General features: G+C 48.5%; 1 protein-coding gene across 1 annotated transcript in view; it reads right to left on the bottom strand.

Moving 5' to 3' along the window:
- Positions 1 to 16,874, bottom strand: part of LOC144767913 (NXPE family member 1-like) — a 427,122-nt gene that overhangs the window by 171,322 nt on the left and 238,926 nt on the right. The window contains exon 4 of the mRNA XM_078651252.1: positions 12,315 to 12,376. Coding sequence (XP_078507378.1) covers positions 12,315 to 12,376 — 62 coding nt within the window. The remainder of the gene's footprint in view (positions 1 to 12,314; positions 12,377 to 16,874) is intronic.

Below are 16,874 nucleotides of genomic sequence, written 5' to 3'. Positions count from 1 at the left end.
CAAGCATAAATGTATAAAACAATACATATACCGAACATCTTATGAATAATAAAAACATCAAAAGATAAGTAAAATAGTCAGTGACCTCGGGATGACAGAAACAACATCATGAGAGGGATAGCGACTAAGCAAGATCAAAAGAGAAGAGAAAAAGGTACATTATATAAAATACCAAATACCATCTCCCCCTCTTAATAAAGGCAATAAATTGATAACAACAATGTGTACAGTCCCATGTAGGGAACACTCCATGTAAAGGTGTGGAAAGAGGGACTGGGACCAAAACTCCTGCCCCCACCCTAAACAGGGGAGAACGTGTATGAAGATGTGGACAGGAGGGACTGATACCCAACGACCTTCCCCCGTCAACCAAAAGGGACAACCTGCGATTAGAAAAAAAATTACACTATGTAAAGATTACAATGTGTCATGAGAACTTAGGGGCTTGCACCCAATGTCCTGACCCACTAGTAACTAAGGGACAATCTGTGAAATAAAATGTGAAAGCTCTCCAATCTGAGGAGGCCAGCAATGTAAAGACTCCGCAACCAAAACTCGTGCTGTGCAAGGCGTCTTAAGCACGCAGGGACTCACCCCTGCAACAACAACTCATGCAGTGCAATGCGTCTTAAGAACGCAGGGACCCACCCCTGCAACAACAACTCATGCAGTGCAATGCGTCTTAAGCACGCAGGGACTCACCCCTGCAACAACAACTCATGCGGCGCAATGGGTCTTAAGCACGCAGGGACTCACCCCTGCAACAACAACTCATGCGGCGCAATGGGTCTTAAGCACGCAGGGACTCACCCCTGCAACAACAACTCATGCGGCGCAATGCGTCTTAGGAACGCAGGGACCCACCCCTGCAACAACAACTCATGCAGTGCAATGCGTCTTAAGCACGCAGGGACTCACCCCTGCAACAACAACTCATGCGGCGCAATGCGTCTTAAGCACACAGGGACTCACTCCGGCAACAACTCATGCGGTGCAAGGCGTCTTAAGCACGCAGGGACTCACCCTTGCAACACATCAAAAAGACCACCCATGCATAAGGGTACAAATGTAATATAGCGTAAAATTGGACATAAAAAACCCAAAACTTACCCCGACATATGGTCAACCCTCATGTAAGGGAACACTCACCCTGAACATGAATATGGAACATAAAATATGTGAAACATCCTGTGTAGGGAAACCGTACCCATAAACCCAAAACCCACTCGGTGTAAGGGTAACATGAAATGTTGATTAGAGATATCCCCAAAACATACCCTACGTAGGGGTTACCAAACAAACAAGTGTAAATGGGAACCATATCCATGACCAAAACTAACCCAGTGTAAGAGTTCACCTCTCTGTAACTCTTTATGGGAAAAGGAACTTGTACCTAAACCCAAAACTAACTCTCATATAAGGAGAATAAAGTGCAGCTGATCACTGTAAAGAAGACTAAAGTGTCCCCAACGTAAGGGAAACCTAAACTATGAAATGCGGAAGCTGAACACTCTAAAGAGTAAAATCCTTAAGACATTGAATAAAAATGTGAAAATGTGTCACCAGATGGCAGTATAAGACAGAACAGTATGCCTTCAAAAAAAACAAGTCTCTGATGTATTTTCAAAGGCACAGGTGCTCCGATAAGTATGTTTTGCCCATTAGAAAAAAAAAATTCTTCATGTTGCAGTTTTCAAAAATCCTGGTGTGGAACGTTGTTTCACAAGAATTAACAACAAACCAGATGACATTCCTTTTCAAAGCGAGAATGTAAATTACCTATGAGACCAAAGTGCAAGTGAAGGCAATCCTCATGAAAACCCACAAACAGGCAAAGAAAGAAAAAAAGTGTGTAATTCTAGCTCCCACAACGGCGTTCCTGACAGGCAAAAGCCTCAATTAACTTTATTAAACACATTATAACTGACAAAAATGTGGTTGGAAAAACGGGAATAGAGTTAACAATCCGTCAACAGTCCCACCGGTAGCAGCCTGCTAGCTGCTCAGCCCCCCATCTATCCAACTGTGTCTCTGCTCCAGTCACACAAGCATTCCACACACAACCCACACACCAAACATTCCACACTCAGCCCACACACCAAACCTTCCACACTCAGCCCACACACCAAACCTTCCACACTCAGTCCACACACCAAACTTTCCACACTCAGCCCACACACCAAACCTTCCACACACAGCCCACACACCAAACCTTCCACACTCAGCCCACACACCAAACTTTCCACACTCAGCCCACACACCAAACCTTCCACACACAGCCCACACACCAAACCTTCCACACTCAGGCCACACACCAAACCTTCCGCACTCAGCCCACACACCAAACCTTCCACACACAGCCCACACACCAAACCTTCCACACTCAGGCCACACACCAAACCTTCCACACTCAGCCCACACACCAAACCTTCCACACTCAGCCCACACACCAAACCTTCCACACTCAGCCCATACACCAAACCTTCCACACTCAGGCCACACACCAAACCTTCCACACTCAGCCCACACACCAAACCTTCCACACTCAGGCCACACACCAAACCTTCCACACACAGCCCACACATCAAACCTTCCACACTCAGGCCACACACCAAACCTTCCACACTCAGCCCACACACCAAACCTTCCACACTCAGCCCATACACCAAACCTTCCACACTCAGGCCACACACCAAACCTTCCACACTCAGCCCACACACCAAACATTCCACACTCAGCCCACACACCAAACCTTCCACACACAGCCCAAACACCAAACCTTCCACACTCAGCCCATGCACCAAACCTTCCAAACACAGCCCACACACCAAACCTTCCACACTCAGCCCACACACCAAACCTTCCACACACAGCCCACACACCAAACCTTCCACACACAGCCCACACACCAAACCTTCCACACTCAGCCCACACACCAAACCTTCCACACACAGCCCACACACCAAACCTTCCACACTCAGCCCACACACCAAACCCTCCACACACAGCCCACACACCAAACCTTCCACACTCAGCCCACACACCAAACCTTCCACACACAGCCCACACACCAAACCTTCCACACTCAGCCCACACACCAAACCTTCCACACACAGCCCACACATCAAACATTCCACACACATCCCACACACCAAACCTTCCACACTCAGCCCACACACCAAACCTTCCACACACAGCCCACACACCAAACCTTCCACACTCAGCCCACACACCAGACCTTCCACACTCAGCCCACACACCAAACCTTCCACACACAGCCCACACACCAAACCTTCCACACTCAGCCCACACACCAAACCTTCCACACACAGCCCACACACCAAACCTTCCACACACAGCCCACACATCAAACCTTCCACACACAACCCACACACCAAACCTTCCACACTCAGCCCACACACCAAACCTTCCACACTCAGCCCATACACCAAACCTTCCACACACAGCCCAAACACCAAACCTACCACACTCAGCCCATACACCAAACCTTCCACACACAGCCCACACACCAAACTTTCCACACTCAGCCCACACACCAAACCTTCCACACACAGCCCACACACCAAACCTTCCACACACAGCCCACACACCAAACCTTCCACACTCAGCCCACACACCAAACCTTCCACACACAGCCCACACACCAAACCTTCCACACTCAGCCCACACACCAAACCTTCCACACACAGCCCACACACCAAACCTTCCACACTCAGCCCACACACCAAACCTTTCACACACAGCCCACACACCAAACCTTCCACACTCAGCCCACACACCAAACCTTCCACACACAGCCCACACACCAAACCTTCCACACTCAGCCCACACACCAAACCTTCCACACACAGCCCACACACCAAACCTTCCACACTCAGCCCACACACCAAACCTTCCACACACAGCCCACACACCAAACCTTCCACACTCAGCCCACACACCAAACCTTCCACACTCAGCCCACACACCAAACCTTCCACACACAGCCCACACACCAAACCTTCCACACACAGCCCACACACCAAACCTTCCACACTCAGGCCACACACCAAACCTTCCACACTCAGCCCACACACCAAACCTTCCACACACAGCCCACACACCAAACCTTCCACACTCAGGCCACACACCAAACCTTCCACACTCAGCCCACACACCAAACCTTCCACACACAGCCCACACACCAAACCTTCCACACTCAGGCCACACACCAAACCTTCCACACTCAGCCCACACACCAAACATTCCACACACAGCCCACACACCAAACCTTCCACACTCAGGCCACACACCAAACCTTCCACACTCAGCCCACACACCAAACCTTCCACACACAGCCCAAACACCAAACCTTCCACACTCAGCCCATACACCAAACCTTCCACACACAGCCCACACACCAAACCTTCCATACTCAGCCCACACACCAAACCTTCCACACACAGCCCACACACCAAACATTCCACACACAGCCCACACACCAAACCTTCCACACACAGCCCACACACCAAACCTTCCACACACAGCCCACACACCAAACCTTCCACTCAGCCCACACACCAAACCTTCCACACACAGCCCACACACCAAACCTTCCACACTCAGCCCACACACCAAACCTTCCACACACAGCCCACACACCAAACCTTCCACACTCAGCCCACACACCAAACCTTCCACACACAGCCCACACACCAAACCTTCCACACTCAGCCCACACACCAAACCTTCCACACTCAGCCCACACACCAAACCTTCCACACACAGCCCACACACCAAACCTTCCACACACAGCCCACACACCAAACCTTCCACACACAGCCCACACACCAAACCTTCCACACTCAGGCCACACACCAAACCTTCCACACTCAGCCCACACACCAAACCTTCCACACACAGCCCACACACCAAACCTTCCACACTCAGCCCACACACCAAACCTTCCACTCAGAACACTCACACAGGCTGAGCAGCCAGGAGCAAGTTAACATAAGAGATAGATAGTAATAGGAGAATACAACACTCACCCATGCGTGCCTCCATCATACAACCTGTGGACAAACTTACTGTGTCTTGGGGTCTCCAGGCAAACCCACAGCCAGGACCATTCCCCGGAAGAATAAGAAGTGCAAACAAGAAACCTGCGCGTCCCACGTTGCCTACACTTGGCCATGCGCCCAGACACCGAAGCTACAACCACCGGACAGTGCCTTGAACTCTAGAGCTGAGACCACCACCACCACCCCACCACCACCTCTGCGCACCACCCCCACCACACCCCACCTCTGCGCACCACCACCCCACCTCCACCTCTGTGCACCACCACCACCCCACCACCTCTGCAGACCACCCCATCACCACCTCTGTGGACCACCCCCTCTGCGTGCCCCCGCTGGCCTCAGACTGGCACTGCCCCAGCCTCAGACTGGCACTGCCCCACCCCCACTGGCCTCAAACTGGCACTGCCCTGGCCCCACTCGCCTCAGACTGTCACTGCCCTGACCCCACCGGCCTCAGACTGGCACTGCCCCGGCCCCACCGGCCTCAAACTGGCCCTGCCCCGGCCCCACCGGCCTCAGACTGGCACTGCCCTGACCCCACCGGCCTCAGACTGGCACTGCCCTGGCCTCACTGGCCTCACACTGGCACTCCCCTGGCCCCACTGGCCTCAGACTGGCACTGCCCTGGCTTCAGACTGGCACTGCCCCGGCCCCACTGACCTCAGACTGGCACTGCCCCGACCCCACTGGCCTCAGACTGGCACTGCCCCGGCCCCACTGGCCTCAGACTGGCACTGCCCTGGCCCCAATGACCTCAGACTGGCACTGCCCCGGCCTCACACTGGCACTGCCCGGCCCCATTAGCTTCAGAGTGGCACTGCCCCGGCCCCACTGGCCTCAGACTGGCACTGACCCGGCCCTGCTGGCCTCAGACTTGCATTGCCCCAGCCTCACTGGCCTCGGAGTGGCAGTGCTCTGGCCCCATCGGCCTCAGACTGACACTGCCCCGGGCCCACTGGCTTCAGACTGACACTGCCCCAGCCCCGCTGGCCTCAGACTGGCACTGCCCCAGCCCCGCTGGCCTCAGACTGGCACTGCCTCGGACCCACTCACCTCAGACTTGCACTGCCCCGACCCACTGGCCTCAGACTGGCACTCCCCTGGCCCCGCTAGCCTCAGACTGGCATTGCCCCAACCCCACTGGCCTCGGACTGGCACTACCCCTGCCCCACTGACCTCAGACTGGCACTGCCCCAACCCCATTGACCTCAGACTGGCACTGTTGTATAGCGTTTTAGATTCCGCATGAATTTTCCCCGATTCATGCCCTTATATAGTACAATTCACGTTGCCCTTATATAGGCATAGAAATCAAGCCCTTATTTAAGCATAGCCCATGCTGCCCAAATACAGGCATGGCTACTTCCATCCGTTCATCAAACATCCCAATGATATCTTGGAAAACCAGACTTTTAAGCAGAAGGGACATCCCCTATCCTGGATATTACTTTCTCCAAGAGACTCATTATTATGCATGAACAACTATTCCTTAGGGGTTCATCCATGACGTTCATATGCCCGACTTTACATCTAAACTGGCATCCTAAACACCTTCAAGGTATAAACATACCTGCACTTGCTATGGAAAAACACGGTGTGGTTCGGTACAGTTCGACGACCTACTTGCCCTACGTAGCTCGCTGCAGCAAGTGCCGAAGAAAGCCGACTCTCCAGCTAACGCACTGACAAGAAGCTACCCTCCTCTGCTGAGAATCCAGCTCCAGTTTTCCTGACTCCCCTTGCGGGGTGTTGGGAAATCGGGTCCGAGACAGAGATACCAACCTCCTTCATTCTAAGGTATGGAGCTGATTACAGCCTAGAGAAACCTTTGGCAATTCTTAGCAGAACTAAAACTTAAACAATACTTACTTCTACCCTTGTACTAGACCTAGGTTAGGTGCATTGCGGTAGGCGTATTTTAGAAGCACCAATTGAGTATTTTAGCCTGTGTAATTTATGTATGTATTTTTATATGGCTTAGAAACCAATACTATTACAGTATAATTTTATAATACTATTCTCGCTGAACGCATTATACTTTGCATTCTGTCTAACGATTATAGCAGTTCACCTCTCTTGCATGAGAAAGAAGACTGTTAAATAAACCCTTTTAGTTAAATGCCCGTCTCTCTATTTCTAAGCAACTCTGTAGAAACGAAGCATGCACGATTGACTGAGTAAAATAGTTATCTATTGTTTCTACGACTCTAAAGTTTTTTTCCAGTCATAGGGAAACAAAGTTGTCATGTTTATGCGGTTGTCAGAAACTAATCCCTTCTTGTGTATTCGAGAAAGTTTCTAGTGACCTCTGAGCTAGCTGGCACTCGTCATTAAGTTTAGAATATTCGATAGAGACCTACTGACCTAAGTCCTACGTCAAATCTATAGGATATATTATTCCAATGTGCAGAGCCTATTGGGAATATAGGAACTACACTACATGGCGCCCTACGTTTGGTAAGGCACTAATTTAACGCTAGATACTAAAGTAACAAGCTGCCACAAATGATCAGACAGAGTGTCTCACAAACTGAATTTAGGAAAGGCCTGAAAACTTGGTTATTCCCAAAACTCTGATCCACGTTCCATCCATTCTCTTCACCATTCAGCTGACCAAGTGTTCGATATCTGAAGCGCCAGGATACCAGTATGGTGGCAGTAGCGCTATACAAGCATAGATACAATACAATACAATACAAGTAAGAGCCTGGACACACACGGACACACACACAATGTAAACAAGACAAGTAAGAGCCTGGAGACACATGGACACACACACCATGTAAACAAGACAAGTAATAGCATGGACACACACAATGTAAACAAGACAAGTAAGAGCCTGAACACACACAAACACACAAACACAATGTAAACAAGACAAGTAAGAGCCTGGACACACACACACAATGTAAACAAGACAAGTAAGAGCCTGGACACACACACACAATGTAAACAAGACAAGTAAGAGCCTGGACACATTCGGACACACACAATAATGTAAACAAGACAAGTAAGAGCCTGGACACACACGGACACACACAATAATGTAAACAAGACAAGGGCATGGACACACATGGACAAACACAAAATATTGTAAACAAGACAAGTAAGAACCTGGATACACACGGACACACACACAATGTAAACAAGACAAGTAAGAGCCTGGACACACATGGACACACACACAATATAAACAAGACAAGTAAGAGCATGGGCACACACAATGTAAACAAGACAAGTAAGAGCCTGAACACACACAAACACACAAACACAATGTAAACAAGACAAGTAAGAGCCTGGACACACACACACAATGTAAACAAGACAAGTAAGAGCCTGGACACATTCGGACACACACAATAATGTAAACAAGACAAGTAAGAGCCTGGACACGCACGGAGACACACAATAATGTAAACAAGACAAGAGCATGGACACACATGGACAAACACAAAATATTGTAAACAAGACAAGTAAGAACCTGGATACACACGGACACACACACACAATGTAAACAAGACAAGTAAGAGCCTGGACACATTCGGACACACACAATAATGTAAACAAGACAAGTAAGAGCCTGGACACACACTGACCCACACAATAATGTAAACAAGACAAGTAAGAGCCTGGACACACACGGACACACACACACAATGTAAATAAGATAAGTAAGAGCCTGTACACACAAGGACACACACAATAATGTAAACAAGACAAATAAGAACCTGGACACACACGACACACACAATAAAGAAAACAAGTCAAGTAAGAGCTTGGACATACATGGACACACAATGTAAACAAGACAAGTAAGAGTCTGGACACACACGGACACACACAATAATGTAAACAAGATAAATAAGAGCCAGGACACACACGGACACACACAATAAAGAAAAAAAGACAAGTAAGAGCCTGGATACACACAGACACACACACAATGTAAACAAGACAAGTGAGAGTCTGGACACACATGGACACACACAAAATAATGTAAACAAGACAAGCAAGAGCCTGGATACACATGGACACACACAATAAAGTAAACAAGACAAGTAAGAGCTTGGACATACACGGACACACACAATAATGTAAACAAGACAAGAGCATGGACACACATGGACAAACACAAAATATTGTAAACAAGACAAGTAAGAACCTGGATACACACGGACACACACACACAATGTAAACAAGACAAGTAAGAGCCTGGACACACACAGACACACACATGCAATGTAAACAAGACAAGTAAGAGCCTAGACACACACGGACACACACACACAATGTAAACAAGACAAGAGCCTGGACACATACAATAATGTAAACAAGACAAGAGCCTGGACACACATGGACACACACAATAAAGTAAACAAGACAAGTAAGAACCTGGGCACCCACGGACACACACACACAAAATAAACAACACAAGAGCATGGACACATACAATAATGTAAACAAGACAAGAGCCTGGACACACATGGACACACACAATTAAGTAAACAAGACAAGTAAGAACCTGGATACACACGGACACACACACACAATGTAAACAAGACAAGTAAGAGCCTGGACACACACGGACACACACACGCAATGTAAACAAGACAAGTAAGAGCCTGGACACACACACACAATGTAAACAAGACAAGTAAGAGCCTGGACACACATGGACACACAAACACAATGTAAACAAGACAAGTAAGAGCCTGGACACACACAATGATGTAAACAAGACAAGTAAGAGCCTGGACACCCACGGACACACACACACAATGTAAACAAGACAAGTAAGAGCCTGGACACACACGGACACACACACAATGTAAACAAGACAAGTAAAAGCATGGACACACATGTACACACATATTAATGTAAACAAGAAAAGTAAGAGCCTGGATACACACAGACAAACACAATAATTTAAACAAGATAAGAGCCTGGACACCCGCGGACCCACACACACAATGTAAACAAGACAAGTAAGACCCTGGACACACACGGACACACACACAATGTAAACAAGACAAGTAAGAGCCTGGACACACACGGACACACAAACACAATGTAAACAAGACAAGTAAGAGCCTGGACACACACAATGATGTAAACAAGACAAGTAAGAGCCTGGACACCCACGGACACACACACACAATGTAAACAAGACAAGTAAGAGCCTGGACACACACGGACACACACACAATGTAAACAAGACAAGTAAAAGCATGGACACACATGGACACACATAATAATGTAAACAAGAAAAGTAAGAGCCTGGATACACACAGACAAACACAATAATTTAAACAAGATAAGAGCCTGGATACACAAGGACACACACACTCAATGTAAATAAGACAAATAAGAGCCTGGACACACACGGCCACACACAATAATGTAAACAAGAAAAGAGCCTGGATACACAAGGACACACACACACATTGTAAACAAGACAAGTAAGAGCCTGGACACACACGGCCACACACAATAATGTAAACAAGACAAAAGCCTGGATACACATGGACAAACACAATAATTTAAACAAGATAAGAGCCTGGATACACAGACACACACACACACATAATGTAAACAAGACAAGTAAGAGCCTGGACACACACGGTCACACATAATAATGTAAACAAGACAAGAGCCTGGATACACACGGACAAACACAATAATTTAACACGTTTACTGCGGCCGCGATTTTGCGGAAGTGCGGCACTTCTGCAAAACGGGCAGGGCCGCGTCGGCCATTGGCCGACGGCAGCACTGGGGAGGTAGTGCTGCCGTCGGCCATTGGCCGACGGCAGCATGGAAGGGGTTAAACAAGACAAGAGCCTGGATACACAAGGACACACACACAATGTAAACAAGACAAGTAAGAGCCTGGACACACACGACCACACACAATAATGTAAACAAGACAAGAGCCTGGATACACATGGACAAACACAATAATTTAAACAAGACAAGAGCCTGGATACACAAGGACACACACACACAATGTAAACAAGACAAGTAAGAGCCTGGACACACACGGCCACACACAATAATGTAAACAAGACAAGAGCCTGGATACACACGGACAAACACAATAATTTAAACAAGACAAGAGCCTGGATACACAAGGACACACACACACAATGTAAACAAGACAAGTAAGAGCCTGGACACACACGGCCACACACAATAATGTAAACAAGACAAGAGCCTGGACACACATGGACAAACACAATAATTTAAACAAGACAAGAGCCTGGATACACAAGGACACACACACACAATGTAAACAAGACAAGTAAGAGTCTGGACACACACAATAATGTAAACAAGACAAGAGCCTGGATACACATGGACAAACATAATAATTTAAACAAGATAAGAGCCTGGATATACAAGGACACACACACACAATGTAAACAAGACAAGTAACAGCCTGGACACACACGACCACACACAATAATGTAAACAAGACAAGAGCCTGGATACACACGGACAAACACAATAATTTAACCCCTTCGGTGCGGCGGCAATTCCGCCGCAGCGCTAGGGGGGAGAGGGGGCCGCGCTGCGCTCACATGCTCGTGACGTAACTGCTCCGTCATGAGCCTCGGGTGGGCTGTGCTTGTGACTGAGCGGTTCCGTCATGGCCCTGCCCGCTCAATTGAACGCGCCGCGCAGGCGCGCCGAGTGGGCCATGACGGAACCGCTCTGTCAACAGCACAGCCCACCCGAGGCTCGTGACGGAGCGGTTCTGTCACGAGCATGGGAGGGATTAAACAAGACAAGAGCCTGGATACACACGGACAAACACAATATTTTAACCCCTTCGCTGCGGCGGCTATTCTGCCGCAGCGCTAGGGGAGAGGGGGGTCGTGCGGCGCTCACATGCTCATGACGGAACCTCTCGGTCACGAGCCGCGGGTGGGCTGTGCTTGTGACGGAGCGGTTCTGTCACGGCCCCGCCCGCTTAATAGAACGCGCCGTGCAGACGCGTAATCAGCGCCGCGCAGGTGCGCCGAGCAGGCCATGACGGAACCGCTTCATCACCAGCACAGCCCACCCGAGGCTCGTGATGGACCGGTTCCATAACGAGCATGGGAGGGGTAAACAAGACAAGAGCCTGGATACACAAGGACACACACACACAATGTAAAAAAGACAAGTAAGAGCCTGGATAGGCATGGACACACACAATAATGTAAACAAGGCAAGGCTGGTACTTACGGTTGCAACTTGAAACCGTGATGGCGTCAAACAGGGGTTTGATCTCAACACCATTATTGGAACTTCCGGTTCGTGCGAAACAGAAGACAAACAAGAGCAGAGAATTACAAGAATGCACTGAACCCACAAACCAGAATTAGCAGGACCCCACCCCCACCCTTATATCACCCCAGCACCCTTTTCATGCCAGTCCAGCCCCAAAGCTACCGCATTATGAACGGAGTAGTGGAGTTTATGCCTGCTACTAAAACTTCCCTGCGTGCATAAGTTCATTATATTTAGGTGTTTGAAAACAAATATTCTACCTTCAATTTTTGCCCCCAACCAGTGCTTAATATGAGCAGTGGTTTCCGATGCTCAGCACTGGCGCTTATAGCATCTGCTAAGTACATAGTCATTTTGTAGGCACGAGGAGGTTAAGTGATTTGCCCAGAATCACAGGATGTTGAGCCGACGCCAAGACTCGAACCTGGTTCCCCAGCTCCTAAATCAGCAGCTCTGTCCATGAGGCCACATTCATCGCCAAAATAAGTGGCGAGGCTCTCGTCAGGAGGCAGCTCCTGTTAGCGCTGCCTCCTGAGGAGAGCCCCAGCACTTCTTTTTTTATGTCACAAATTAACCACAGCTCCTAACCCTTCTATCGCACTCATCCCAAGGTTTTCTGACTATTGTGAACTCCCAGACAGCCCTCTCAAACCTTCCTCTCATTCTCAGCCTACAAGCAGGCGCACATGGCCACTACACACACTGACAACTTACAATTCCTCCTATTCTGATCCATTTCCTATTATGCTATCTCTACTCAATACACTACTAAACACACAAGAACTCAAGAGCACAAAGTTACCACAACTGATGCATAAGGAAAAAGAACGCACATACAGCAGAGCTACTAACTATTAAATCTTGGATTCCGGAGCACCATACTACTCGCCACAAAGTGCCTCGCAGTCTTGTCAGGGACATTAAGTGCTATATAAATACAATTTACAATTACAGTGAGCATGTATTAGTCGGGTGGACACTGCAGCCAGACACTGGGCCTGGTTGTCGGTTCATTGACACTGCATAGTGTGTGCAATACACATGTATTAATGACTTCATTAACTCATTCATTCATCCTTCCTGGAGGGGGATCCTTGGACGGGTGGAGTTGTATGTGTAAATGTAAATGTCATGGTACTTATAGAGCGCACTGTCACCAGACGGTCACCTTGCGGTGTCGCCTATGCGGCTTCCTGGCGCTGATACTCATACCGCTGTGGAACCCCTCCTGGCTTTCCCTGTGAAGTGTCCACTCCTGGGCACCCCCAGGGTGAAGCCAGGCATCCTTAGCGCTGTTGGGGCCGGTGTGGAGGCTAAGCAAGCTATTGCCCAGAGTTGCAGCCTGGGGCCCATGATTAGAATAGGCACCGAGGCGAGAATTAACAGGTCTGAGGAAATTGAGCCCGAGTCCCCGCCGAGGCGGGAATCGAACCCTGGTCCCTGGCCAGAACTCTGCATCAGGGTCTGCCGCTCTAACCATTGAGCCACACTCCTCCACGTATGTGTGAAGAATGGAGGGCAATGATTGTAGTCCTGACAGGAAAGTAACAGGCACAGCCAGGGCGGAGAGAGGGGCCCAAGGACAGGAGAAAGGGGTCATGGCCGAAAGGGGGTTTTAAGTTTGCCGTGGGGTTGCGAGTGGCACTAGTAGGAACATCTTAAGGATTTTGGGGGTCCTGGGCCAAAGATATTTTGGAGACCCCTCGTCAGTCCAGCTTTGAATTCATGATCCAATTTCAGCCCTTTCATGCCCAGTTGACCAGGTCACTGACAGGCACACTCATCCACTGACAGGCACACTCATCCCCAGTCTAAATGTGTTTACATCAAATAATTCAGGGACAGTGGCCTGTGTTTTCAACATTGTAACACAACAGCAGCTCACTGATATTAATGCAAATAATCTCTATGACCCCCTCCCATTTCTCATTTGTGAGCTCCTGTTTTGATCTAACAGAAACACAAACACAAAGGGCCCAATTCATAGAACTAACTTAAGACAAAATCCTAAACTTACTACCATTTTGGTTTTCACAGAAGGCACTTACATTGATGAGTTAGTGCCTTCTGAGAATACCAAAATGAGTAAGTGCCTTCTGAGAATACCTAAATGAGTAAGTGCCTTCTGTGAATACCAAAATGAGTGAGTGCCTTCTGTGAATACCAAAATGAGTAAGTGTCTTCTGTGGATACCAAAATGAGTGAGTGCCTTCTGTGAATACCGAAATGAGTAAGTGCCTTCTGTGAATACCAAAATGAGTAAGTGCCTTCTGAGAATACCAAAATGAGTAAGTGCCTTCTGTGAATACCAAAATGAGTAAGTGCCTTCTGAGAATACCAAAATGAGTAAGTGTCTTCTGTGGATACCAAAATGAGTGAGTGCCTTCTGTGAATACCGAAATGAGTAAGTGCCTTCTGTGAATACCAAAATGAGTAAGTGCCTTCTGTGAATACCAAAATGAGTAAGTGCCTTCTGTGAATACCGAAATGAGTAAGTGCCTTCTGTGAATACCAAAATGGTAGTAAGTTTAGGATTTCGTCTTAAGGTAGTTCTGTGAATCGGGCACAACATGTCCTCAAAATGTCTGGAATAGACTCCACACCCACATTAAAATAAAGGAAAACTGTATTAAAAACTATCTGTGTACAAATTATTTGGGGTAATCAGGGCAAGACTGAACAAAAGAGCTGGCTCTCTCAGGGGCCCCCTGAAAGGTTGGGGCCCTGGGCCAGAGCCCACTTTGCCCATGCCTTAACACGTCTCTGGGCACCAGAGCTGTTCTGACATCAGCAAGGGCTCCCTGGAGGGATCTGAGATCTGTGAGCACAGGCCAAAGGGCCTGGAGGAGTAGGGGTTCAAGGCTGGCAAAGGAGAGAGTCAAGATGGCAGAGGCTTGCAGCGCTGAGGACTGGCAGAAGGGCTGAAGAAAGCTCTGAGAGCTGAGGTCCGCATAATAAAATGTAACTAAATGTGAAAGTGGAGTCTGGGGCTCTGAGAGCAGGAACAGGAGGGTCCAGGGACGATTGACACGTGGCCAGCAGAGGTGGCGCTGAGAGCAGACGTTGTAGCAGGTGGTCGGTGCATTGGCAGAGGGCCCTACGTGCTATCAACAGAGGGTATCTGAAGGCGACAGGCCTCTGATGACCAGCTGCAGGATGGCAGGCCTGAGAAGAAGGGTTGAAGAAACTTGTAGACAGGCAGAGATACAATCACCGCTGGCAGATAGGACCTGAGGGGGAAGGCTGGATAGAGGCACCGAGCATGGGCGAAACATCTGTCAATCTCAGAGGGGCAGGGTGGTCCTCATAGGACAGCTTCATGACACACGGAGTGGGCATGGCGAGGGTGCACACAGGACACAACGTCGGGCCTGTTTGTCCATCCTCTAACTCTGGCATTTTCCCAGTAGGCTGCAGGATTGGGGCTGCTTTTAGAGATTCGTGGGCTGCCATGACTTAACCATAAAACCCCAGGACCACAATACTGGCCTTCGGCGGTGCTGGGATGCTTTGAACACTTGCCAGGTGTTAGGCCTCAAATGCAAAAGACAACGCAATGGATGGAATGATTGAATGAATCTCAGCCACTGACAATCGCACGAGCTGCATTTCCAATCCATAGTTTTTCGCCCACCACGCCACCTCAGTTTGGACCAAGCCATATGCAAATCAGTCTTGACCCTGCGCCCATAGAGAAGAGTCCAGCCCGAACTGCCAGGCCAGATCTTCCTTGAACTGGAACAGAAGCAACCCAGTACCGGTTTTCCCCTTATTTGGGCTCTTCAGCCAGGTACAGCTTGGTTCCAGTGGCATAGTGTGCACGGGATCCATGCCTGGGTGTGCCTGGCACACTTAGGGAATCAAGCTGTACCTTTCTGATGAGCCCTTATCAAACCGGTCCCAGGATGCTGATATTCCAGTTCAGGGAGGGCCCGGCTCGTCAGTTCGGCTGGACTGTTCCCATGATGAGCAGGGTCATGGCTGATAGCATATGGCTGGGTCCATACTGAGGTGGCGTGGTGGGTGAAAAACAAAGGATTGTGATGCGACCCAAGCGGTTGAGATTAATTCAAGCATTCGATCCATCATTAATCATTAGAAAAGAAAGAACGGTTATGGTATACACTGCCGCACTCTGTACAGTTCTCTAACAAATTTTACTGTGTGTTCACTCTCTGGGTCAACTGTCCTAGGAAAGCCCAAACAAACATGAGTAATGAGTCTCTAAATAGCAATAACAATATTATGTGTATCATATAAGACAAAATAACACAAGCAGCTTCCTCTCGTAGAAAACAAACTTTCTATATTTTCTGATTCCACAAGTTATATTATAGAACAACCACAGCCAACACGTTTCAACCCCAGATCATTGGGACTTCTTCAGGGAAGAATGAATGCATCAGAAATGTATGCCTCCTATGATCAGAAATTGAGTCCAATGTGAACGTAAGTGTTATTCTACCCGAAGGATCACATCTATTAATCCATCTGGCTTCTGAAAAAGAAACCTGG

This window comes from Lissotriton helveticus, chromosome 7 (genome assembly GCF_964261635.1).
Source record: "Lissotriton helveticus chromosome 7, aLisHel1.1, whole genome shotgun sequence".
NCBI classification, from domain to species: Eukaryota; Metazoa; Chordata; class Amphibia; order Caudata; family Salamandridae; genus Lissotriton; species Lissotriton helveticus.
Note: the sequence above shows the minus strand (reverse complement) of the source record. Positions and strands in the feature narration are given on the sequence as shown.